This window comes from Embiotoca jacksoni, unplaced genomic scaffold (genome assembly GCF_022577435.1).
Source record: "Embiotoca jacksoni isolate LCO1_2020_lvr unplaced genomic scaffold, fEmbJac1.0.p SCAF_42, whole genome shotgun sequence".
Classification (NCBI taxonomy): domain Eukaryota; kingdom Metazoa; phylum Chordata; class Actinopteri; family Embiotocidae; genus Embiotoca; species Embiotoca jacksoni.
The window spans coordinates 2,724,953-2,750,918 of NW_027185395.1; the positions used below are offsets into that span (position 1 = coordinate 2,724,953).

General features: G+C 44.1%; 1 protein-coding gene across 1 annotated transcript; it reads left to right on the forward strand.

Moving 5' to 3' along the window:
• On the forward strand, window positions 1-25,950 carry crb2a (crumbs cell polarity complex component 2a). The gene is made up of 13 exons (XM_069169086.1): window positions 1-67; window positions 9,113-9,805; window positions 13,634-13,829; window positions 14,632-14,771; window positions 15,069-15,239; window positions 15,327-15,440; window positions 16,985-17,938; window positions 19,798-20,375; window positions 20,653-20,818; window positions 21,631-22,501; window positions 23,120-23,236; window positions 23,742-23,868; window positions 24,781-25,950. The coding sequence occupies exons 1-13, from the start codon at window positions 1-3 to the stop codon at window positions 25,000-25,002; spliced, it is 4,416 nt and encodes a 1,471-aa protein (XP_069025187.1). The 3' UTR covers window positions 25,003-25,950.
• The last annotated feature ends 16 nt before the right edge of the window (window positions 25,951-25,966 follow it).

A 25,966-nucleotide genomic window follows, 5' to 3' on the forward strand; every position in this document is an offset into this window, starting at 1 on the left:
ATGGAGTTGGGGAAAGTTCATGTGAATCTGAAGACGCTGCTGCTGACGATGATGATGTTCAAATGGGGTGAGTGAAGAGCGTTTAATCCTCTTTGCCGTGAAAGCAACATGGTCACATGGGAAGAGTTATGACACGGACAGAAAGAACTTTAAACCTGTGTCCTCCCTGACTTTAACATGACAGCAGACCTTTTTACTTTCTTATTTACTGCTCGTCCAGAGGAGCCGGAGGATTAATCGGAGTCCAGGAATGCCATCAGGGCTCTCAGAGATGCTGCTAGTGGAACAAGTGTCTGTGGGCGGGGCTTATTGGGCTCTTCACACTGTTTGTTAAGAGCCTCAGTGGATGGAGGTGCATGGTTGTTCTCTGTCCTTTGTCACTTCCAACAGTGATGAGTGCATGGGCTCATTTCCAGGGAACTTGTTGAGTTTGAATCTCTGAGGCTGTTGGACTTCATCAGACTAATATTTTACTGAAATATAATCCTCTGCTGTGTGACTGGATGAATTATGGTTATTGAGACGGAGACCCTGACGTTCATTTCTGGGTTTTTTTTAAGCCCTTTCTGTTACATTTGACACATGACTGGTTCACAATGAGGGGCGGCGCTCCTCAGTCATGCATACCGAATCAGAGCAAACGGAGAGGAGACGAGAGCCTCATTCATATCAGTCTGCATGAATGGAGCTGCAGAATCAGGTCACGTAAAGTTGGTTCTGTCTCTTAAAGCACCTCAAGTTGGACTTTATTATTCAGAAGAAAGTCGTCTGAGTCTGTGCGGAGCATCAGATCAGTGCACGAGAGTCATTCAAGCCGCCCTAAAACTGTAGGGGGCGTGTCCTCTGAAGGGCCCGTTCACAATACAAGTGAAGCACGGGAGTTCAAGTTGTGGTCCACAGGTTATTAAACATAATAATAATAATAATAGCACAATAACAATAACGGTGGGAACAGGAAGCTCCTCTGCAGCCACTGTTGGGTTTGTCCATCCTGGGCTTCTGTAGAAACAGGTGTTTTTGTTAAACACCCTTCTTAGTTTCAGGTGATGATGTTTCATTTCTGCCCTCAGATGCTGCTAACATCAACACACCTGTCCTTTGAAATGAAAAAGGTTTGTGCAGTATTTCAGCACAAACATTTTTTTCATCGCTCATGAAGTGAAATTTTAACTGAAGCAAAATCAACGTGCAGTATTTTAACATTTTTAGCATTCAGAAAGAATGTTTTCTTTGAAAAGAGTTACGTTTTAAATATCCTCTTCTTTTATCAGGACCATGTGCACAAATAAGAATAAAGCCTGTATGAGCGTTTACAGTTTCAGTTCATAAATATAGAACTGATTGACTGAGACCAATGACTCTTTATTGCAGCTCTGGACTCAGCTAGTTTAAAGTGTTTCAAACAGGATCTACCGGTTAAATCTACTGTAATCTACCGGTTAGATCTACTGCGACCTACCGGTTAGATCTACCGGTTACATCTACTGGTTAGATCTACTGTAATCTACTGGTTAGATCTACCGGTTACATCTACTGGTTAGATCTACTGTAATCTACTGGTTAGATCTACCGGCTGGAGACTCCATGCTGTCAGATTCATCTTCAGAAGATAAAAAGTGTCCCCTAATGTGTGAGAGGAGCTCAGAGACAGAAGATGATGAGAGATTAAAGGACATCATGAGGAGAAAGAGTCTGTTTGAATGTGTGTGAGCTCTAAAAGAGGAAGTGGTTCTGAAAACTAGAACCAGGAGGTGATGAGGAAACATCGAGTTTGAAGAGGATTGACAGGTTTACTGATAACAGGAGCTCCCTAAGAAACATGATGAAATTATTTCATATTAACGGGGAATTATTCCAAACTGCTGCAGAGAAACAGATCTGAGCAGAACGGACAGTCAGAAGTAAAAGAGACACTGTTGTAATAGAAATACTTCATATGAGTCAATTTAAATGGAGTTTGAAGTCCTTAAATGTGGAACGAGGATTTGACTTATAGATATTTTAGATATTTTCACTCTGATTGGACATTTCCCAGCTGTCAGGTGAGAGACGACTGCAGGTGAGAGGTGGGTGAGACGTCTGTCCTCTGCTGTCTTTGAGAAGTCTGTCCTCTGCTGTCTTTGTCTCACCCGTCCTCTGTTGTCTTTAAGAAGTCTGTCCTCTGCTGTCTTCCAGACATCTGTCCTCTGCTTTCTTTGTCTGATCCGTCCTCTCTGCATCACGTCTGAACATCAACCTTGAGCGTGTGTGTTCTGTGGATTAGTGTAAATGACGGACAGGTCACAGTGATGACTCTGGGTTAAAGCTCCTCCCACTTCCTGTTGCTACTCTGGGATCTCTGCTGTCTGACCAAGTTCATCGATACATGGTCAGACAGCAGAGATCCCATAGGTACGACATGTTTAAGGGATGTTATAGATATGTAACGTGGTGATGATTGCAGGAAGTGATCTCTGTCCTCTGTGGGGGACATGAATCTGAGACATCTAAGTCCAACAATATTCATGCAGTCCAACTGATTCCTGTCCCGTCTCGAGGACATCTTGGGCTGTCAGTGATCAGTATTTGTGGGGGTGCGGCCAACAGCGCACATGGACTTTCTTTTCAAAATGGCCAACATCTCAACTTCCAAATTTTAGGCAATTGATTATTTTTTTGCAGATTTTTCGCTGCTAATAATCAAATTGTTTCTTAAAATAAAGTCTTCACTTCAATTTAGTAAGATTTCAGAAGGAGACAGTAATTTTAACCCTTTCAAAATACAACTTTAATTCAGTGTCCTTTGTAGTAAACAGCAGGACTGGCTAACTGTCATTTTTAACCAATTTCCATACTTAAAGAAACAGAGAGGGTTGAGAGCTGTCAGGACACGAGAGATGAGATTTGTATTTGATGAGAGAAGTTGAATGGGAGTCTATGGAGCCGGAGGCTTTTTGGAGTCGACCTCTAGTGGCACTCGGTGGTATTGCAGCTTAAGACGGCGGTTTGAAACCACAGAAGAAGAACTCGGTGACAGAGTGAACACATGCTCCAGATTGAAGCTGTAATCCGTGCAGGTATCCTGCCACCAGCAGATTAGAGGAGCAAGGAGATTGGCCAGAGGGATTACAACATGGAAAAGCTGTGGAGGTCAGGAGGGCCGTGAAACCTGAGAGAGGGGGAGGAGGATGAGGAGGAGGAGGAGGATGAAGAGTAAAACAGTGGGGGGTGGGGATAAGGAAGTGGTTCGGAGAGAGGGAAAGGAAGAGCACGGTGAGAACCAATGCACACGTTCAGGAAGGAGTCCAACATGATGCAGATTTAAAATAACATTGTCAGTGAGCAGATGATGAATGATACTGAGATTTAATAATTACAATTACAGATAATAATAAATGTTTCAACCCTCCCCCCTCCCACCTACTTTTGGAGTCCAGGTCTTAATTAGGGGCGTCAGAGACCTTTAATCCTCCCTGACGTTAGAAAACAGGAGCCGACAGAGACGTGGGATTAGAAACAAACTAATATAATGAAAAAAACTCTCATTTAAACTGATCCAGACGAATACTGTGAATACATATATTTATATTCAGAAGTGATACCCAGAGAGCAGCTCTACACGGTGAACCTCTTAAAAACAGCCTTTATTTAAATAGACAAAAGAGTAGGTTCTTAATGTTATCGTTCTTTTTAAAACATAATTATTTAAATCATTTTTCTTCTTCTTCTTTATTTATCTTTATCTTTATTACTATTGAAATTATATATATAAATATATAATTGTAGTTTAATTTCTGTATTTATAGATTACATTAATTAAAAACAATTTGTTTTATTATTCATGTATGTTGCTTCTTCCTAAGATAAACATTAAACATGTCACTTCTAAATCTTTGTAATTAAACATTACATTATTAAATAATAACGTACATAAATACCAGTTTACAAATTACATGTATGAAATACAAAAAAAACAATATACAATAAATTGTATTTATTCTTTGGAAAGAAGCTGATGAACATCTGAGAAGATTTTCACTTTATGAACCTGCAGAACGGATTCAGTTAATAAAACACCACCTCATCCATAAAGTTATATAATAACTGATAATAAATTCTATAATCACACTGCTACGTGTGTGATGATGATGATAACAGTGAGCTCCATTCTCCCACACAGTTAAAGCCAAATAACTAAATTAATAATTCATATTATTACCATTATTAGAATTACTGTATTATCAACAGACAGAAGACAGACTTTTTTTTTAACGTTGATGAAACAATACCAGCCGGTCTAAAAGTCGGCACTTCCTGTCTGTCACCACGGTAATGAGAGAAAGCCTCATACAGAGCAGGTCATGTGACGTCTGTGGCTGAGGTCACCGTGTTGGTGCAGCCGCGTCCGGTTCCAGAGGATCCACGTGATTATTGATCGTTTACCGGCGACAGGATGAACCAGTGACCTCCTTGAACCTGCCGCGCTGTTCCAAGCACTGTTTTGACCCAACAAACGATTCTTAGCAGACAAACAACAGATCATCTCCTCGCTAACTGAATGTTTGTCCTTCTGACGCCAACCAGACCTGAACCTAATCCAGACACCTTCCACAGCCTCCCGGGCCTGATCCAGCCTGCAGGTGGCTAACACTGCCTGTAATCTGTGAAGTTCAAACCCAGTTAGTGTCCATTGCTCTCACTGACAATTAGAGATGACAACAGCCTTCTGCTGCAGGGGTGTAAATCCGTCCGTCCACAGTCCAGGTGGAGCGTATTTAAAGCACATCTCAGTGTTTGTTAGCGTGTTTTCCTCCTGTGGCTGCTTCCTGCCATCCCTCCTCAGAACATCCAGAACATCCAGAACATTCAATCCTCCTCAGAACATCCAGAACATCCAGAACATCCAGTCATCCTCAGAACATCCAGAACATCCAGAACACCCAGAACATCCAGAACATTAAGACCTCCTCAGAACATCCAGAACATCCAGAACATCCAGAACATTCAATCCTCCTCAGAACATCCAGAACATCCAGAACATCCAGTCATCCTCAGAACATCCAGAACATCCAGAACACCCAGAACATCCAGAACATTAAGACCTCCTCAGAACATCCAGAACATCCAGAACATCCAGAACATCCGGAACATCCAGAACATTCAGACCTCTTCAGAACATCCAGAACATCCAGAACATTCAGACCTCCTCAGAACATTCAGAACATCCAGAACATCCAGTCATCCTCAGAACATCCAGAACATCCAGAACATTCAGAACATCCAGAACATCCAGAACATTCAGAACATCCAGAACATCCAGAGCATTCAGACCTCCTCAGAACATTCAGAACATCCAGAACATCCAGTCATCCTCAGAACATATAGGACATCCAGAACATCCAGAACATTCAGAACATCCAGAACATCCAGAACTTTCAGAACAGGTTTTTAGAACTTTTACAACTCTGCATACTTTTGTTTTATTTTGCCCTCTATAGGATGTTAAAGTGTTATTTTGTTTATTTTGTTTTGTTTAGGTCGGCTCCAAAAAGCCTCCGGCTCCATAGACTCCCATTCAACTTCTCTCATCAAATCCAAAGTGAATAAAATGTGTCCATCAGTTATCTCGGTGTTGTTAGCTAAAGTCACTCCTTCTTATTAGTTTTCTGGAGGTCCATCTGAAAATAATCCCTCATTCATTAGAAAAGAAGATTCAAGAAGACCTGTTTTTGGGGGCGTGTCTGTTTGATTGACAGGCCTGTGGTGCAGTCAGGTTACAGCTATCGGTGGGCGGGACGTAGTATCGTCAGGTTTCCGATCAGATCGGTCAGATCCACCGCTGGCTCCTCCCCCAGCTCGTCCAAATATGGTCACTTCCTGCTCCAAACTGCTCCGAACTAGAAAGATGGTGACAGACAGAATCTGAACTGAAGGATTCATAATGTTCACAATGACATCACTGATGGATGATGGTTGGTCCAGAGACCATTGCTGTGTTCCAGATGTTGTTCTTGTGTTCCAGATGTTGCACTTGTGTGCTAAATCTCTCTATTCTGAGTGCATCAGTGTGTTAAAGTGCAGAAACATCAGTGAACTCCAAGTAGCAGGATGAAACACTCCTACGTTCTGAATCTCAGACTGAATCTTTAACTTTCAGTATGTACTGCAGCTTTTACAGAGTATCTACTGTTGCATGTAGTATGTGTACAACTGGGTACACTGTGTACTACTTCATCATAAAAATTCATCTTGAACTTTGACCATCTCATGCACACATATTCGTCGCGATTCGTAGCGTGACATTTTGAAGTAAAACGAAAAAGGGTACGCTTCTTTTTAATGCTTCTTCAACTTCTTCTCCTTCTTCTTCTGCTGCAGAGGATTGTGGGTCAGAACCTGCAGAGTATCAAGCTGACCTGCAGATTACAGATGTTGTAGAACATCCTGGTACTTTTGGTATACTACGTTTAACATACTGGGACTGTTATTGGTAATATGGATACTGGAACACAGAGAAAGTGTGAAACTCTGGACACTTTCCACCCAAATGGTCGCCATCTTGGCTCCGTAGAGGAAGGGGGCGTGTCCACCGACGAAAAGGATTTTGAAATTAAAAGCGTGTGAGGAAGCTGCAGCTGTTCCTGAACGCAACCTGTTTCTTTTCCACTGCTGCTGCTGAACCGAAGAATCAGTGAGTTTATTGAGTGTATAACAGAGGACACAAAAACATGTTGGAAACGCAGCGTGTTGAACTTTCTGATGTGATGTCTGTCTCGTTTCTGGAAAGAACCCAACTGACGCTGAACTTTTACAAAAAACACTGAGTGTGCTCGGCTGAATATTCTCCCACATTCCTCCTCTGTAATTCCCTTCACTGTTAATATCTTCCACTTCAGTGACAGTTTGGAAATAGGACAGTGATCAAAGTGTGAGCGGCTGAGATTGGTCTAATAAAAACAATGTGGGCTGATTCAACATGAGATCTGATTGGCTGCTGACAGCAGACAGCATATGTATTGTAAATCCTGGTTGAATGACTCCGCCCCCTCTTTGGTGAAATGACAAACAGGACAGCCTCACAGAGCGCCCATTCATCCGGGATAATGCACAGTACAACCATTATTCTACTGGCCGCAAGCTAATTGAGACAACATACACAATTAGCTAATAACAGAAACACAGCAGCGGGTTTATTAACATAACTAGAGGCTGCATCTTTATGAGTCATATAAGAAACACTGCTGGCTCTCAGGGGCCGCGGACAGATTATTACAGAGGTCCCCACAGGCATCATCCCTGCAGCCGCTTTGTCATTTCTATTATCAAATATAAAAGAAAGCTTTTTTTTTAAATTTTATTTTTTTTACATTTTTAATCAATTAATTAAGTGAAATCAATGAAGGATGAAATACATCAACAAGAAATTTAAATCCAATCAAATGAAAAATATCAATCTGGAAACTTCACATTAGATCTGTGGCTTTCAACCAAAAGCTATTTTCTGAATCTGATGAAATCATAGCTGATTTCCATCCAAAGCAAAGTGTCACTCAGAAATAAATACAATAAAATAAATTAGAGAAGTCTTGATGGAGAAACAATAAAAATCTGATTCTGGTGATCTACTAAATAATAGATTTATAATGAGGGAGTTGAGTTATATTATTTTAAAATGTATTTATTTGTGAGGAAGAGGAGGAGGAGGAGGAGGAGGAAGGCTGCACGGCAGAATTACTTTTAAAGAACAGGGACGAGAAAGTGATTGGCTCAAAAATAAAGAGGCAGAAAGATCGTTGGGGGAGTGATGGACGAGGTGATGGATGATCTGACAGCGTGGGAAACAGAAAGTGATGAAGAAAATAGAGCAGCAGAAAATGAGATTATGAGATGAGATTAAACCATCAACAGGAGCAGAGAACTGAACGTTTATTATCTGAGATTAAACCATCAACAGGAGCAGAGAACTGAACGTTTAGTGATGTTTAGTTAAACTTCTGACATGAAACGTTTTTCAGATTTATAGATTCTGGATTTTTTAAAGATGCGAGAAGTGAAGATGTCATTTTAAGAAGTTTTAACCAACTAATTGAAATTCTTAACGTAAAAATCCTCTCAGACCCGCGACTGTGTGACACCGTAGTTAAATGCTGACATGACATGTTTAATGTTTGCATGCTTCATGTTACGTCCCCGGAACTGGTCGAGGAGCTACACAAGCAAAACAGAAACCAAACATTTAAGTACAACTCAGTAATTTATTCTCAATAAAGTTAACTTGAAGACAACCAGAAGGAATAAACAACCCAGTATCACAGAAAAACGTGAGATAGTCACGCTTTGGGCTGTGAAGGCATTAAAGTTACACGTTTTGAATGAATGAAACTCACACGCATGTAAATATCATGTGACGCGGGATCATGTGACCAAGGTCCCTGAGACCGAGTACAAAGGACATCGTTTGGCTTGAGGGCGTCGGTCACATGTGGGACGATGAGGTTCGGATTCAGGAGTTGTTTTTATTTTTTTTCAAACCGCAACCACGTGTTTTAGCAAAAAAGTTTAATTTTCCTGTAAATCAGACGTCTCTGAACGTGCAGCAGGTTCCACTTTCATCCACTACAGGAAAGCGTGTAACTTTCACGCCTGGAAAGCACAAAGTGTGGCCATCTCATGTTTTGCTGTAGTGGACCAGCGGGTCTGTTTCACTTTTTGCTGTGTTACCAAATTGCAATCCTACAACACAAAGAACAACAGGTCAAATTTAACAAACTAAACTCAAACACAATAAAGAAAACTGTCCCGGCGGGAAGCAGAAAGTCACGGCGATTAAAAGGAGCTGCTGCAACAAACATCAGGTATCAGGAAGCTGCTGCAGGCTTTTATACTCTGACCCTGATGAGTGAGCAGATGCAGGTGCAGCCAATCAGCCAGCTGGAGGAGGAGCTACCTGGAGAGGAGGAGCTACCTGGAGAGGAGGAGCTACGAGTAACTTTCCTTAATAATGTTTTCATTGTAATGTTTTCAGTTTCAGGTGAAAGCATCCAGAATATTCATCCATATTCGTGGGACAGCTTCAGGTGACCTGCTTCCTGCAGACACACTGACCTGTTGTCTCATGTCCTCTGTCTTCCAGGGACCCTCTGCACTGCCTCGTCAGTCCGGTGTCTGTCCTCCCCCTGCCAGAACAGAGCTACCTGCGTGGACACCATGGACGACTACGCCTGCCTCTGCGCCAGAGAAGAGGTTCGCTACATGGGGAAGAACTGCGAGGAGCTGTACGACGCCTGCTCCTTCGCTCCGTGCGAGGACTGCACCAGCATCCCTGGCACCGCTCAGTACCACTGCACCTGTCCGGAGGGGATGACGGGCGACAACTGCACCGAGGAGGTGGACGAGTGTCTGAGCAACCCCTGCTGGGAGCCGCGCTCTCTGTGCGTGGACCGGCTGAACGGCTACTTCTGCCGGTGTCCTCCGGGCTACGGAGGACAGGACTGCACGACGCACGTGACCGACTGCATCGACGCCCCCTGCAGGAACAACGGCAGCTGCGTGCTGCAGCCGGAGGGCTTCGGGTGCGACTGCGCGCCCGGGTTCGAAGGGAAGACCTGCGAGGAGGACGTGAACGAGTGCGCCTCGGCGCCCTGTCAGAACGGGGCCATCTGTTTGGACGGAGTGGCTCAGTTTCACTGCTTCTGCGTGCCCGGTTTCCAAGGTTACAACTGTGAGATCGACATCAACGAGTGCGCGTCGCGGCCGTGCGAGAACAACGCGACCTGCATCAACGAGAAGGACCACTACGAGTGTGAGTGCCTGGTGGGCTTCGCAGGTAATTAAAACACGCACACGCACGTGCGCGCGCGCGCGCACACACACACACACACACGTATGCACAAAGTAAGTCGGTGATGACCCGACCTGATTCCCCTCCATGAATTCACCCTCCATAGAGAAGCGTTTGCAGCCGTTACTTCCTGCTGGGCGTAGACCTCTTAGTTAGTTTTAACTAACAGCTTCCTGCCGTGTCCCCAGCATGTTTTTTCCCGAGAACAGAATCTTTTTATAGTTGTTTTAATGAACTTCAGCAGCTTGACGAGATTCTGAGAGTTTATTCTCTGCCGAATGCTGAAAATATTAACGCCGCGCTCGTCACAGTCACCAGCCGTCCAGTCACAGTGAAGGAGGGGCGGGACAAACACGGTTAACCTCCGACACTGGTCTCTGATTGGTCTTTCAGAGTGGCTGAACAAACGCTAATACCAGCTGAGTTCCCAGACTGTATTCACAGAGAAGAAGAAGCAGACGAGATAATGATCAAGACACTTCTTAAAAAAATTATTTGAATTATTTAGTTATTTTGCCTTGATATGTGTGATGGATGAGAAGGACCCTGCTGTGAGGTCAATGTGAGGTATACAAGTGTTACTGAGCCCTCCAGTCTGATAAACTGTCTTCACCTCGTTCTTATGAAGCCTCAGCAGGAAGAAATCAATCATGTTTTCATGTCTGCTTTCATCAACTGACTGGCTTCACTTCACTCCACAGAAACTAACATGTCAACAGCAGGAGGTTCGTGTGATTTAAACAAATCGAGGAAACGTGAATATTTGTATTTCGGCCTTTAAAGCCTTCATACATGAATAAATTAGTACATAAATGAAAGAATGAAATGAAACCTAAAAGTGGTCCTTTCCTTCACACAAACTTCAGCTCAGTTTCTCCTCATCAGTGTTTAATGTTCTTGTCAAAGAAATGTGATAAATTCAGGGTCTTTATAAGGAGGTGAAATATTTTTGTTATACATTCTTACAGCAGGATGAGAACTTGAACCACTGTAGTCAGTAACGTTTGTTAGTTAGATTTTTTTTGTATAAAATATTGAACAGAAAACTGGAACGTTGAGTGCAACTCTCTAAAAAATGTTTCTGAAACACTCATATTCTTCCACCTGTGTAAATACAGTATAGTAATTATTGCCCTTTTAAACATTGTGTACTGAAGCTCCACCTCCTGCTGTGTTTACCTTTTGTTCCCAGCTGAATGAAGAAGTTGGATGTTATTAATCATCTGCTCAATGACGTTTGTTCCTCTGGAGGTTTTTCTGCTTCTCCTGCTCCTCAGCATCATGTTTGTTGCTGATAATGTGAGCACGAGGAGTATTTTAAGTGCACAGTAAGATGTTGTCAGCGAGACGTCTTATCTGCAGCTCAGATAAAGAGTCGGTGCAGAGAGAGGGGAAACACTCCTTCCTCCGTGTCGTTGAGTCTGCTCTGTGTCAGAGGAGCTCCGTGTTATCTGAAGGTGTCGGGTCAGATCGGCCCGGCCGCATTCCCTCGTCACTATCAGCTGGTTAAAGGAGTCAAGAAAGAACCACAACAGAAACACTGATCTCAGCAGGTGGGCGGCTCAGCGGCATGAAGTACAAAAATAGGACCGATCATTTCACTATAAACAACATCAGCTTTATCTGAGTGAACATGTGAGACCATCAAAAGAAAGTTACTCTTTTCTGGAGTTGATCTTTTAACACTTTCAGGAGTTCAGACCACAGACTGGATATAAAAGTGTTTGCAGCTTCCAGGTCTGAAAAATGGTTCCGATGCAGAAGTGTCTTCAGCTGCAATACCAGCGAGTGCCACTAGAGGTCGGCTCCAAAAAGCCTCCGGCTCCATAGACTCCCATTCAACTTCTCTCATCAAATCCAAAGTGAATAAAATGTGTCCATCAGTTATCTCGGTGTTGTTAGCTTCTTATTAGTTTTCTGGAGGTCCATCTGAAAATAATCCCTCATTCACTAGAAAAGAAGATTCAAAAAGACCTGTTTTTGGGGGCGTGTCTGTTTGATTGGCAGGCCTGTGGTGTAGTCAGGTTACAGCTATCGGTGGGCGGGAAGTAGTATTGTCAGGTTTCCAATCACATCGGTCAGATCCACCGCTGGCTCCTCTCCCAGCTTGTCCAAATATGGTCACTTCCTGCTCCAAATCGCTCTGAACTATTAAGATGGTGACGGACAGAATCTGAACTGGAGGCTTCATAATGTTCACAAATCAACGATGACATCACTGATGGGTGATGACATCACTGGGAGTTAAAACGACTCCCATGAAGAGTAAAATGTTTGAAAGTTGTTTTATCGTGAACTCTTTCACATTCAACACTTTAAAGTATGAACGATTTCACAATTATGGAGTTATAGTTTCATCACACTATAATGATTTTTCTATAGAAATTATTAAAAAATAACATTCATCACAAATTTATAATAACTAAATATTTGCATTGTGATTATATTCATTTGAAAATACTGTGTGAATACTTATCTTACCTTAAAATCCACAAGCTGACCAATGTTCTTACATATACTTATGGATTTGACTCATAACCCCATTTTATGTATCATTATGTCTTCATTTTAATGTTCCAAAACATTTTTTAACAACAGTAAATATATTTTCTGCAAATCTTTAATTTGGTTGCTTTATTCTTAAATGTTATGAACAAATAACAAAGGCATGCTGGGAAATACGGCACCAACGCTGCACAGTAAACACCAGGAGGAGTGTTGAATCATGATTCTCAACATCCAGCGAATGAACACGGAAACATACAATATATAAACATATATATAATATATATCCGATAAAGAGTTTTCCTGAACACAAGCTGTAGTTTAACTTAGAAAATAAACTCCTGAAGACTCATTCACTCTTATTTTTTAATTAACTCCAGGATGTTCCCACTCCAGGAATTTGCTCTGAGTATATTCAATTCAATTCAATTCAACTTTATTTATATAGCGCCAAATCACAACATAGGTTATTTCATGGCACTTAACACATTAAAGTCCTTAAAGCAAGACTTTACAATATTATACAGAGAAACCCAACAATTCAACAATTCCCACATAAGTTAGGAGGGAAAAAAACCTCCTCTTTAAGGGAGAAAAACCTCCAACAGAGGGAAGAAAAACTCCCTCTTAACAGGAAGAAACCTCAGACAGAACCAGGCTCAGAGGTGGACGGCCATCTGCCTCGACCGGTTGGGGTGAGGAGAGCAGAGAGAGAAAAGGACACCATAGAGATAGAAGAGAAGAACTGTTGGTGGAGATGATAAGCGCAGAGCAGAGACATGCAGCTCCATGACGGGACATCTTCAAAAGAAAGAAGAGAAACTACGCGAGCGAAGGAACTGAATGGAGACAACAGACAATAAGAAGAAACTATGGGAGAGAAAAAGATGGTGAGGTATGAGTCAGTTAAAGAAGAGGAGGAAAGAAAAGAAGCTCAGCATGTAACGAGGTCCCCCAGCAGCCTCGGCCTATAACAGCATAACTAAGGGTTGGTTCAGGTCTACCTGAGCCAGCCCTAACTATAGGCTTGATCAAGAAGGAACGTTTTGAGTCTAATCTTAAAGCCAGAGAGGGTTTCTGCCCCTTGAACACAAACTGGGAGCTGGTTCCACAGGGGAGGAGCCTGAAAACTGAAGCTCCGCCTCCCATTCTACTTCTTTAAACTCTAGGAACCACAAGTATATGACAACTTGGATTATATTTTTGTTTTCATATTTCTCTAATTAAGTTTTCTAATTATATGCTGGTCCCCTCCACTCCTCCTCACCCTCCCCCCGTTCCCTCCTCTCCCCCTTCACCTCCTTCCAGGAGTAAACTGTGAGACTGAGATAGATGAGTGTGAGTCCAGTCCATGTCAAAACGGAGCCACCTGCCTCAACCTGATGGGCATGTACTCCTGTGAGTGTCAGCCCGGCTTCGACGGCGTCGACTGCGAGGTGGACGTGGATGAGTGCGCTAGCGCCCCCTGTCAGAACGAAGCGGTCTGCCACGACATGGTGAACAGGTAGGCAGTGGACACACCTGGACAGACACACACCTGGACAGACACACATCTGGATAGACACAATGCTCCATCACACATTCATCCGTCATCACTGGACCAGAAGAATATTTGCTCATTTTGAATTTGATGTCAGCAACACGTCTCTATAAAGTTGTTCCAGGTTCATGTTCACCACTGTGCTGCATCACCTCTTATTTTAACAACACTCTATAAACGTTTGGGAAATGAGGAGACCAGTTTCTGGAGTTTTGAAAGTGAATGTGGTCCCATTCTTGCCTGATATAGGATTTCAGCTGCTCAACAGTCCGATACCTTTCAACAGGAAACATCATTATGAAGCTCAGCATTTCTACTTCTATGCAGATGACACCCAGCTGCATTTATCACTGACGCCAATTGAGACACAAAAATGTGTTTTCACTGTAGAAAAATATGGACCTAGAGTTCATGTCAAGAGTTTCAGTTTTACAAGAGGTCCAACCTTTGATCCTGTTTGGAAGCAGAAAATAGAAACTTTTAGAAAAGGTGATAGAAGCTGTGTAGAACTGAGCCAGGAACGGAGAAGCAGCCTGAATCATTAGAAATACATTGATCAACATGCCCGAAATATTTCCCCTCAGTTCCTCCTCAAAGATACGAAGACTTCTTCACATCATCAGGGAACATCAGCTCACTCAGCTGAAAGGATTTCTGCTGTAGTTTCAGCTCTCAGTTCATTGTAATCCGAGTTCATATTTCATGCTGCACATCAGAAGAACTGTGTTTTGATGCCCTGCTGTTGGAACACGTGTTTCTGTTGCAGCTACGAATGTGACTGCAGTGATACGGGATTCGATGGGGACCACTGCGAAGTGGACATCCCTGAATGTGCCTCTGATCCCTGCCAGCATGGTGCCACCTGTCTGGAGGGAGTCAAGGGATACACCTGCCTCTGCTGGCCAGGTACTGAACTGCATGCCAAACATTTCTGTGCCACACGTTGTGAACTGCTCAACACTGTAGATGTTTCAGTCGGGAACAGCTGATCTTTTAAAAGAAAAACAAAGCAGTGAAACAGTTGTTGAATCCATTCAGCTGTATGAGAGTGAAAATAAAAAGATTCGTCCTCAGTTTGGTTTTAAATCTCAGTGGAACATTATGATGGACCACTTCAGGAAATTAAATTAATTCAACAGAAGATCTGACGGTCCGAAACAGAAGAACTGAGCAGATGCAAGTATATATTTTGTGTTTCTTTAGGTTACGAAGGGCCGAACTGTGAGGTGGACATCGACGAGTGTGCCGAGCATCCCTGTGAGAACGGTGCCGAGTGCTTCGAGCGGTCCGATCTGTCCCACTGGGAGCTGGATTGGGAGCTCAGCTTCGCAGACGCAGCCGGGTACATCTGCCAGTGTCAGCCGGGCTTCGCAGGTCGGTGAAACAAAAAGGAACCGATCAGCCAATAACATCACACAGTTTAAATCTGCTGAGCATCCCGTGATGTGCTTCACGTTACAGGAGAGAACTGCTCCGTGAACATCGACGAGTGTGAGTCTGAACCCTGTCATAACGGAGGCAGCTGTGAGGATCAGATCAACGGATACACCTGCACATGTCCTGATGGCTTCTTAGGTACGTCTTCTGATGCACAGGATCTTCTGTTGGATGTTGAATCCAAACATTGTCTGTACCAAACACAGCCTATGTGTCAGTCGACCAGGGTTTCCTAGTTTACAGTAACACAAACTGGGAATTTTAGTTTACTGTACATTTATTGTTTAGTTTTTCTGGAAGTGAATAATAGAGGGATTTCATTTGTTTTAATAGCAGGTCAAATCCTGTTTCTTGAGAACAGCTTGGTGCAGAAGTAGTTAGAGAGACCAGGTAAGCAGGCCGAGGCTCCAAATCGCATCAAACTCACCGGTGAACAACCTCGAGTCCCTAGCAACACACACACACCGAGTTTACAGCAGATGGGACGAACGGTTGTCCAGTTACGTGAAGGACAAACATACAGATACACCGAGATTTTTCTAAAATGATATAGAGATAGAGCCATGTTACAACAGGTTATTTCAAGGCACATAACACAGTAAAGTCCTTACAACAGAACTTTACAGCAACATACAGAGGAACGCAACAATTCAACAATTCACACGTAAACTAGGAGGAAGAAACCTCCAACAGAACCGAGCCAGATTTACTCCAACAATCAACAATCAGGGAGCAAAGAGAAGTGTAGTGTGGGAGCTGCAACTAATATGATTTATTTTGGTGAAGAATTCAAAGAGACTGTTTTCAAAATGTATTTTTTGGTTCAAAAACATCTGAAAAAAAAAATCACAGATCTTCAAAACAGAGACACCAGAACCACAGAACGACTTCAACGATTCATCAACAAGCACAAGTGCTGTTGAATGAATATTTCCCTCCAACTGAAAAAAAGAGAAGAAGTAGAGGAAGAAAACCCTTCGATGTGCGACTCTACCTGGATATGAGACAGAGACGTTCCTCGACCGCAGTCAGAGTCACATCTCAACGTTTAATCGTGCTTCATAACCGCAATTAAAGATATTTTAATCATGTCTCAAAGTAATAATGGACTGTTTCTATAGTATGGATTACTGTAGTAGTTGAAAATGACTGAACACCAAACTGATCCACCTGCAGTCAAACCTGTTAACTGGAAACCGTTCAGGGGGAGAACTTCAGCCTCAAGATGCCAAACGTGTTTGTTTACTTCCTAATTTCTTATGTTTCATTGTACAGTGTAAAAATAAAGAAGTTTCCAGATTTAAAAATCCTCAAATGAGCAGTGATCTCTTAAATTAATAAGCTTTACATTCTCAGATATAATCACTGAATGTTAAATAATACACTTCTTCTCATTCCTGTTGTATGAATAATACTTTAAAAAAGTTACAGTTGAAGCTATTCTAGGACATTTCTGAGCATGTTTTAAATGGAAAGATTGTATTCATACATACATATACATACATAAAATGTGCTTCAAGCTGAGAGATGTCAAAAAAGAAGACGAGACAGATTTCTTTGGTCTTTTTTTGTAAAAAAATATGGAAAAAAATGCCAAATTTTTGTTTCTGTTATTGATCCATCTCTTTTCCGATACCACTCGTCATCCCACCATGTCTGACCTGTGTGTCCTCTCCCTCCAGGTGAGCTGTGTGAGGTCAACGTCGATGAGTGTGAGAGCCAGCCCTGTCACAACGGAGGCTGGTGTGAGGACGGCAGGGCGTCCTACACCTGCCACTGTCCCGAGGCCGAGCCGGGCCAGCTCCCCTGGGGAGGTCGTCACTGCCACGTGAAGCTGTACGGCTGCGTCGACCACGAATGTCAGAATGGAGCCACCTGCCTCCCGTGGCTGGAGGACGGAGAGCACGGACACACCTGTTTGTGTCCACACGGCTTCTACGACGAGCAGTGCTCCACCAGAACCACCTTCTCCTTCTCCTCGCCGGGGTTCATCCACATCCAGGTGGTTCTGGGGGAGCGGACCCGCAGGGAGGTGGAGCACCGGGTCCACCCGGGTGTTGGAGTTCAGCTGCGCTTCAGGACAACCATCCCCAACATGTTGCTCTTCTACCGAGGGGACGAGGACAACCACCTCCTCCTGGAGCTGCTGGACGGAGGTCTTCGAGCGAAAGCCTTTTCTGAGGAGTCTGAACTGGACGTGATGTTTCCCGCTCTGGTCAGTGACGGAGACTGGAGGGACGTTCATGTGATCATGGACCACGAAGGTCTGGTCCTGATCCTGAAAGGGCCCGGCTGTGACCGGGACGGATGCCGGGTCACAGACGGCGGAGCGGACGAAGCACCCTTCCAGCCCTCCGAAGCCTTCAGTCACGTTTACGTCGGCGGAGCGCCGGAGCAGCTGATGGAGCAGTCAGGGAGCGCTGCCGGCTTCATCGGCTGCATGGAGGACCTGATGATCGACTCCAAGCCCATTCTACCTCAGAGTCTCCCCGAGGACCACGGCCACCAGCTGGGCTGCAGTAAGACGGAGTGGTGTGAGTCCGACCAGTGCCATGGACACGGACGCTGTGTGGACATGTGGACCAGCTACAGGTGTGCCTGCTACCGGCCCTTCCACAGAGAGAGCTGCTCCGAAGGTAAACCACCCCCACTGATCCCGTCGGGCTCCTAAAACCCACAGACTGAATATCAAAGTGTTCGTAGCTTCCAGGAATTTGGAAACAGGAAATTGTTGGTCATCCAGGCCTTTACATCCTTTAGACATTCTTGAAGTTTCACGAGCTGATTTGTTTCGTCTGCTTTTATAGACAGATACATCTGTGTGTCATCTGCATAACAATGGAAGTTCATGCAAGGTTTTCCGATGATATCTCCTAATGGAAGCATGTGGAAAGTATTGGGCCGAACACCGAGCCTTGTGGGACTCTATCACTAACAGGAGTTAGTAGTTCGTTCAGTCTCATTAACAAAATAATTTTACCCTGTCAGATATTTAAGAAGTCTTTCCTTTAGAAAACATCTACAGACCATTTTGTCTTCTTCACCTAATCCCAGTTTTTTATCCAGTTAGTATATTATTGGTACTGAATATATATAAACTCATTTTCTAGCTGCAAGTTAAAGAATGTCACGTTGACAGAGATTAGTAGTTAGCAGTTACCGTGGAAATGCAGAAGTTTAAATACACTGTCCATAATCCAGTAATCCAACCAGCAGACAGAGACACAAGAGGCGAAGACACTCGGGTCCAAAGAGAAACACACAAAACTGAGACACTGCGAGAAACGACAGAAACACAATGATGATCTGACAGAGGAGGTCAGGAGATAATTACACACAGCTGGAAACAATCAGGGAGACCAGAGGACAGGAAGTTAGGAGAACAGAAATGAGCCGTCAAAATAAAACAGGAAGTGAACATGAAAGAGCAGACGATGAGGAAAAGACAGATTGACAAACTTTAAGTAACGAGAACAGACTGAAATGAGCAGGAAGAAACCGATATGACAAAAACACAAAACAACACAACGATGAACTGTGACAGAGTGTTTTGGTCCGTAGTGGGTCGTTGTATTAATATTAATATATTGAGTGGATGGAAGCTGCAGCACAGACGTCCCGGTTCAGTCTCTGTCCGTCAAACAGAACCGGAGTTTACAGATGGGAAGCCGATGAGGGATTAATGCAGAGGAACATGGCGGCTGAATTTATGCAACTCGTGCTGAGCCCATAATGACGTTAAAGTACACTGGAGTGTAATATTACGATCATAGACAAGTTACCAACTCATTAAAATATGTAATCAGAATGTTATTCTTTGTTAGCGTGATCTCCGTTTCCATGGCAACACAGTGTACAACTAACAACTGGAAAACAATCAGTAGACTATTATGTAACATACGCAATGTTTACTACTCCAGGAAGTAGTCTGACCCTTAGCAACCACTTAGCAACACAGAGGATTTCTAGTCTCCAACTGAATAAATACAGAACATAGAAACACTAAACTGATCAGCTAGTTCAGTCTGGTTGGAACAAAGATATCTGATGAACAAAGATATATGATGAACAAAGATATCTGATGAACAAAGATATCTGATGAACAAAAATATCTGATGAACAAAGATATCTGATGAACAAAGATATCTGATGAACAAAGATATCCATGTTCTCATGTGTTTTTAACATTTTAGCTCCGTGTCATGTGTTCAAACCAAACCGGTCCAGCTAGCCACCGCTAGGATTGTAAGTGCGTGACTATCCGTGGTGTTACGGTACGGGTGCTCGGAGCGACCAAAAAGGACCAAAAGAGACCCGACTTCACCAACTGGGTCATTTAATAGAACTATAACAAGTAAAATATAATAACATGCCAAACGTTTCCTCCTCCTGTCTGACATCACTGTCCACCGTCTACCACTGTAAAATTAAATCTAAAACCACATATTGCTGTTTGTGATGTGCTGAATCTAAACGTGTGACGGTTCCCTGACAGAGTTCCCTTCGTGGACGTACAGCCATGAGGACTCCATGAGTTTCAGTTCCTACGATGTGGGTCAGAACCACGGGAGCGACTTCAACGTGTCCTTCTTTCTGAGGACGTTAACGCCGGACGGGCTGCTGTTCCAGCTGAGGAGACCCTCAGAGGACGAGGAGTGGGGCGAGGTGTACTTCTCCGTGTACCTGTGGATGGGTCGGGTGTTGGTCAGCTCTCTGCCTCACGGTGGCGCTCTGACTGCTCCCGTGTTTGTGAGCACCGGTGAGAAGCAGCTGCTGCAGGTGGAGGTCCAACACAGACAGGTGATCTTCGAGCACGCGGGACTCCGGTATGGAATCGGGGAGATCCCCGAAGTGAGCGTGAGCAGCGGGGACGAGGTCTATGTGGGAGGACTCCCCGGGGACTGGGACGCCGGAGTGTGGGGGGGGCACTTCAAAGGCTGCCTGCAGGACGTCCGGTTGGACTTGGTGCATCTGGACGTCGACGGATGGAACAGCTCCACCGAAGAGGAGGTTTATCTTCCGAGTGATGCTGAAAACGTGGTGAAGGACTGCGTCAGCGATGACACCTGCAAGGTGAGAGAAGCTCCTGATCTGTCTCTTAGTGTTAGTGTCACCGTGACAACATGGTAGTGTCACACAAACAACACAAACAAACAATAAACAGTGAGATGTAAACACAGGTCAGAAATATGCAGCTCCAGAGACACCTGCCACCTGGGTGGGAGGAGGGGGGGGGCATGATGCATGGTAATGCATCATGGGAAGTCTCCCTGCAGCCTAAGAGATAGTTCAAGGTCACCTGAGCACCTCTGACTGAAGAATAAATGATCTGTCCACGTTCTCTCTGCAGGTGGAACCGTGTCAGAACGGAGGAGAGTGCAGCGTCACCTTCAACGACTTCGAATGTTCCTGTCCGAAGGAATTCACCGGGAAGACGTGCGAGACACGCGTGTGGTGTGTCAGCGATCCGTGTGTCAACGGCGGCCATTGTTTGGACCTTCCTGATGGATATGAATGTAAGAACGGTTGAATAATCGTTCAGCGGCACCTGCAGGATTATATTTCACCTGCCGATGGGTCCCTTTAATGTCTCGGTTTACTCTGGTGAACATGCACCAACAGCATCACTGTCACCACGGCAACCAGAGACGAAGCTGTCAGGGACACATGTATGACTTTGGAACTTTATCATGAACATGATATTATTATAATAACATTATTTCACACGGTCTAATAGATAAATAAATAACACCTTCCTGCCTCGTGCACGGATTATTTTAATAAGGGTTTTTTAATTCGTATGTCTTCATTAAAATAATCCAAAACCGCATTTCTTATTAAAAGTAAAGATTATTTCTAACCATCACTTCTCCCCATTTAACTTGATAGCCTTATTATTTCTAAAAGTTACGAAGGTAGACGGCATGCTGGGAAATACGAGTAGAGGAGCCCCAGAACGCGGTGTAATGAAGTGAAGAGGGTTTTCTGCCTCAGCCTGGATTTTAAGGATTCGCTGCAGCAGTTGCAGATTAAAACTCCAACTCAGATATTTCTTGGGGTAAATGTGGGTGAACCTTGCTGGTAGATGTCGGAGCATCTGTGTGGTATGAACCCGTCAGTGCTGTCTCTGGCTGTCCATCAAAATGATCTCAGGGAGTTTGACAGGTGATGGTACCACACTGGTTTTACTTTCCTGACTGGTTTCAGTGATGCTTCAGTTTATTTTTTGGTTCTGCAACAAACCTACAGATGCAACATTTACTCCTCCTGATGAACGACATCCAGACGCTGCTGGTAATAACTCTTATTTCTCCATGCCGGCTCTCAGGTGTGTACAACGCCACGTTTGAGAACAACCCAGTGCAGTACAGCGCCGGAGGCTCCCTGGCCGAACCGGTCTCCGACATCTACCTGGAGCTGCGGACCCGGTCGGAGAACGCCGTGCTCCTGAGGGCCTCCTGGGGCTCCCAGCTGCTCATGGTGGGTCTGCTGGACTCCTCGGTCCGGATGGAGATCCACGTCGGCACTAACTTCGAGGCGCTGACCTTCACGGGGGTCCGCCGGGTGGCCGACGGGAGCTGGCACCGCGTCAACATCTTCATGGCTGAGAAGGAGCACAAAGCGTCTCCGTGGGTGATCAGTGTGGACGGGATCACGGACAGCAGCAGCGGGTCGGAGCGGACCGGCAGCGTTCGCTTCCTCAACGAGAAGGAGGCCGTGCTGGCGGTCGCGGAGAGCTTCACCGGCTGTTTGGGGGCAGTGAGGCTCGGAAGAGTCTACCTTCCCTTCGTGGACGACTACGAGGCCCCGCAGCCCTCTCAGTTCCACTTCATCGGAAAACCCGAGGTTCACGTTGGCTGCAGCGGCGCCGCCGTGTGCGAGTCGGACCCGTGTCTGAACGGAGCCACGTGCGAAGACCTCTTCAACAAGTTCAGCTGTGCGTGCGACTCCGGCTGGGAGGGTGAGCAGTGTGAGACCGACACCGACGACTGTGCGTCTCAGCCCTGCGTCCACGGCAGCTGTAAGGACTACCTGGCTGGGTTCGAGTGCCGCTGCCACCCCGGATACTCCGGTACCGCCTGCGAGGAGGACGTGGACGAGTGTGAACATCACGCGTGTGAACACGGAGGCACCTGTCAGGACGGAGACAACACCTACACTTGTGTGTGCCCCAAGAACTACAGCGGCCCGCACTGCCAGTGAGTCACGCATCCCTCGTTTGCTGCACAGGTTGTTGGTTCACCGTTGGTCTCTATAGGTGGACGCTGCAACTCTCGGGTTCACCAGCGTCCCAGAAGCAGCTCGGAAACCCCGGCAACCTGAACAGAGCAGATGAACCGGGCAGGAAGTCAGTCAAAAGAAAAGAAAAGAAAAGAAAAGAAAAGAAAATCCCTGTCAATTTTCAAAATAAAACACCCAAACTTCACCACATCACCATCTACCCCCACGGTATTTCAGTTTGGAAAAGAAATGTATTCTCTTCCTGCTACAGACAAACGATGTGAAGTAGTTACGCAATAAATCGGCGTGTCTGTTTGATTGACAGGCCTGTGGTGCAGTCAGGTTACAGCTATCGGTGGGCGGGACGTAGTATCGTCAGGTTTCCAATCAGATCGGTCAGATCCACCGCTGGCTCCTCCCCCAGCTCGTCCAAATATGGTCACTTCCTGCTCCAAACCGCTCCGAACTAGCAAGATGGTGACGAACAGAATCTGAACTGGAGGCTTCATAACGTTTATAAACATGGTTTATTGGTTTGAATATTTAACACACATGTAAAGCTGTCATGAAGTAAACATTTAACACCTGTCCACCAGGTGGAGCTATCCTCCAATCCAGTGCGGTGAAGACCTCCAGTGTTCAAACGACGGTATCTGCCACGACGGCCTGTGGGGAGCGAACTGTACCTGCATGCCGGGTTTCACAGGCAGCAGGTGAGCTCAGTCTGGATCCAGTTTACCCTCCTCACAGTAACCTACAAACTATTATATCTCATCTTAAATCTGTAGAACAAGTTGTCTGCTTTACCTCCAGCCATGAAATCGTTTTCTTTTTATCTAGTGAGAGTTTGACAAATCCATCTGAGTTTTCTGCTACAAGCAAAAATCACCAAGCAAAAATCATCCAGTACCTGGCAGGTCAACATGTTTTTGGGTTTCTGAACCTCCTTGAAAACCATCAGACAGATTTGTTTGTGGTTTGGGGTCAGGCACTTATTGTGATGGTTGAGTTTAGGTTTAGGTTCGGTTTAGGTTCGGTTAAGTTTAGGTGTCATTAAATGAACTTCCTGTCATCTCTGTTTGTTGGAGTCAGAAATCTCAGTGTCTCAACCAGAACCAAAGAAACTGTACATGTACCTGAGAAGTAATAAAACAGTTATTGATTAATTGATCAGATTGTCTCAGTTGTGTGTGACTTTGTGTATTTTCTGTGTTTCAGGTGTGAATTGGAGCTCAACGAGTGCGAGTCGAACCCCTGCAGAAACGGAGGTTCCTGTTTGGATCGATTCAACATGTTCACATGTGAATGTCCGCCTGGATACAGCGGACCAATGTGTGACACCAACGTATGTTTATTGTTTTTATCTTCTTTCATATGCAAATGTTTCATTATAAAGTAAAAACATATTATGGACTTGTAGTGTGTCTGTACTGCACTTAAAATCAAGCTACTGCCACCTTCTGGTGCTGATATGTTACTACATGATACAGTCAGAGACACGAAGACACTGAAGTTAAAAATAATAATTCATAAAAACAACATTACATTGTTGTCTTTGTTAGATTAAAGTGATTAAAATATATCTCTGATGACTATGTTAAACAGTCGTTACTATGAAGGTATTTTTGTCTCTTTATTCTGCAAGAACAAAAAACTGTTTTGAGAGCAAAATTTGCTCACACTGCAATCAAAACTCAAGTTTGTAAGTAAAATTGTATAAACTAAAAATACAATTATTTGCATTGCAAACACATTTACTTTCAGTTTTGTTAGTTTTGAACAGAATTCAGAATCTTGCTTATGAAAATAGACATTTTGGCTGTGATTTAAAATCCTTTGTAATTTATTTACAAAAATAAAGTGTATTTAAATTAGAATATCTTTGTAACACAACCATAATGATGAAGTCACACCACCGGTTGGCTGAAAGCAGGAAGCTCCAAGTTAAAAGCGTTCATTTCAAAATAAAAGTGTTTAATACACAGTCTAGTTTGAAATTTTCCAAAATGAAACTTTTGTTGTTTCAAAGTTGAAATATTGTCGCAGCTTTTTCACGATGTAGATGTGAAATGAATGAGAACCATCAGTTATAAGAGTATAAAACTTCTACATCCAGCCTCATTCAGGTGACTCAGCTGTCAGTCAGCTGAACTTCAAACGGAACTGAAACCACAAACATAAAAACAATCCTGTCACGATTTCTTTATCTCGTGTTTCCATCTGTGAAGCATGACCTTTGACCTTTGCTCCTCTGCAGAAACAAGCCCATAAGCAGGGCGTCCCCTGGCTGGTGGTGGCCATCCCGCTGCTCGGCCTCTGCATGCTGATCCTGATCATCGGTTTGACCTTCATGGTGCTCACCGCCCGGAAGAAGCGGCAGTCTGAGGGCGCGTACAGTCCTAGCGCTCAGGAGGTGGCCGGAGCGCGGCTGGAGATGGACAGCATGCTCAAAGTCCCGCCGGAGGAGAGACTCATCTGAGACCGGCTCTGATACGCCGGGTGTAACCCGAGCTGGGAGGCAGGTGAACAGGACTCGAGGTGAATGTCTGTAGATTTGAACCTGAGCTGGTCTACAGGATCCCTGCTGGTGGAGACAAACCAACCTCCTGCTGCTGCTCAGACATCATCTCACACAAACATGGATAAACTATGAGGAACCAAACCTTCAGAAACTCAACTAGGAGCTCATCCTGTGATGAATTCCTCCAATCAGAGACTCAGGATGAGGGAACAAGGAAGTATCATCCACTGTAGTTTATATGGCATATATTTATATTTATATTTATATTTATATGACCTGTTGTTCTAGTTTAGAGTTTAAAATGTCACCAGTCGCAGTTGACTGAAAGGACTTCTGCTGTTTCAACAGTCACAGGTTCGAGGCCCTCCTGTGATGCTGCTGCTGGAATAATTAATGTTGCATTAGTGAGAAATCATTTTTATTCACCTTCAGCTGGGACCAGCAGCATCTGGCACAGTGAAACCAACACACAGTTTTCATCTGCTTTTTCATACTCCCACTGTCCTTCGGTCACAGTAAAATAGTCCCACTGTCCTGATAGAAGGCCAACACATGTTGTCAGAGGTTTATTAGGAATGATATGAAAAAATATAATAAAAGACTTGATAACGGTGTATCATGTGTCCAGTCTGGAAAAAGAAGTAACTTCAATGGGTGTGTATGAAAAGTGCAATATAAATGCAATACATTATTATCCTGATTATTATTATTATCATCATTATTTACCCTTTAAAGAGGGTGAATTCTGAATATTTATAAGAATTCTTAAAGTTGTCACTGGAAATGAAAAAGTGGGCGACACGAATAAAACTGCATTCAGTTTGAGGTACATGAAGTAGCTCAGATGAGCTGAGCAGCGTGATGTGTTCAAATGATCACAGTCTTCTGGATTTTACAGCATAAAAACATGTATTTTAATGAA

What these genes read in the sequence shown, in the direction of transcription:
- crb2a (XM_069169086.1), top strand. Translation starts at nt 1, where the DNA reads ATGGAGTTGGGGAAAGTTCATGTGAATCTGAAGACGCTGCTGCTGACG. An exon ending in CCGGGTTTCACAGGCAGCAG is followed by an intron (nt 23,237 to 23,741) that starts GTGAGCTCAGTC and finishes TCTGTGTTTCAG; the next exon opens with GTGTGAATTGGAGCTCAACG. An exon ending in GACCAATGTGTGACACCAAC is followed by an intron (nt 23,869 to 24,780) that starts GTATGTTTATTG and finishes GCTCCTCTGCAG; the next exon opens with AAACAAGCCCATAAGCAGGG.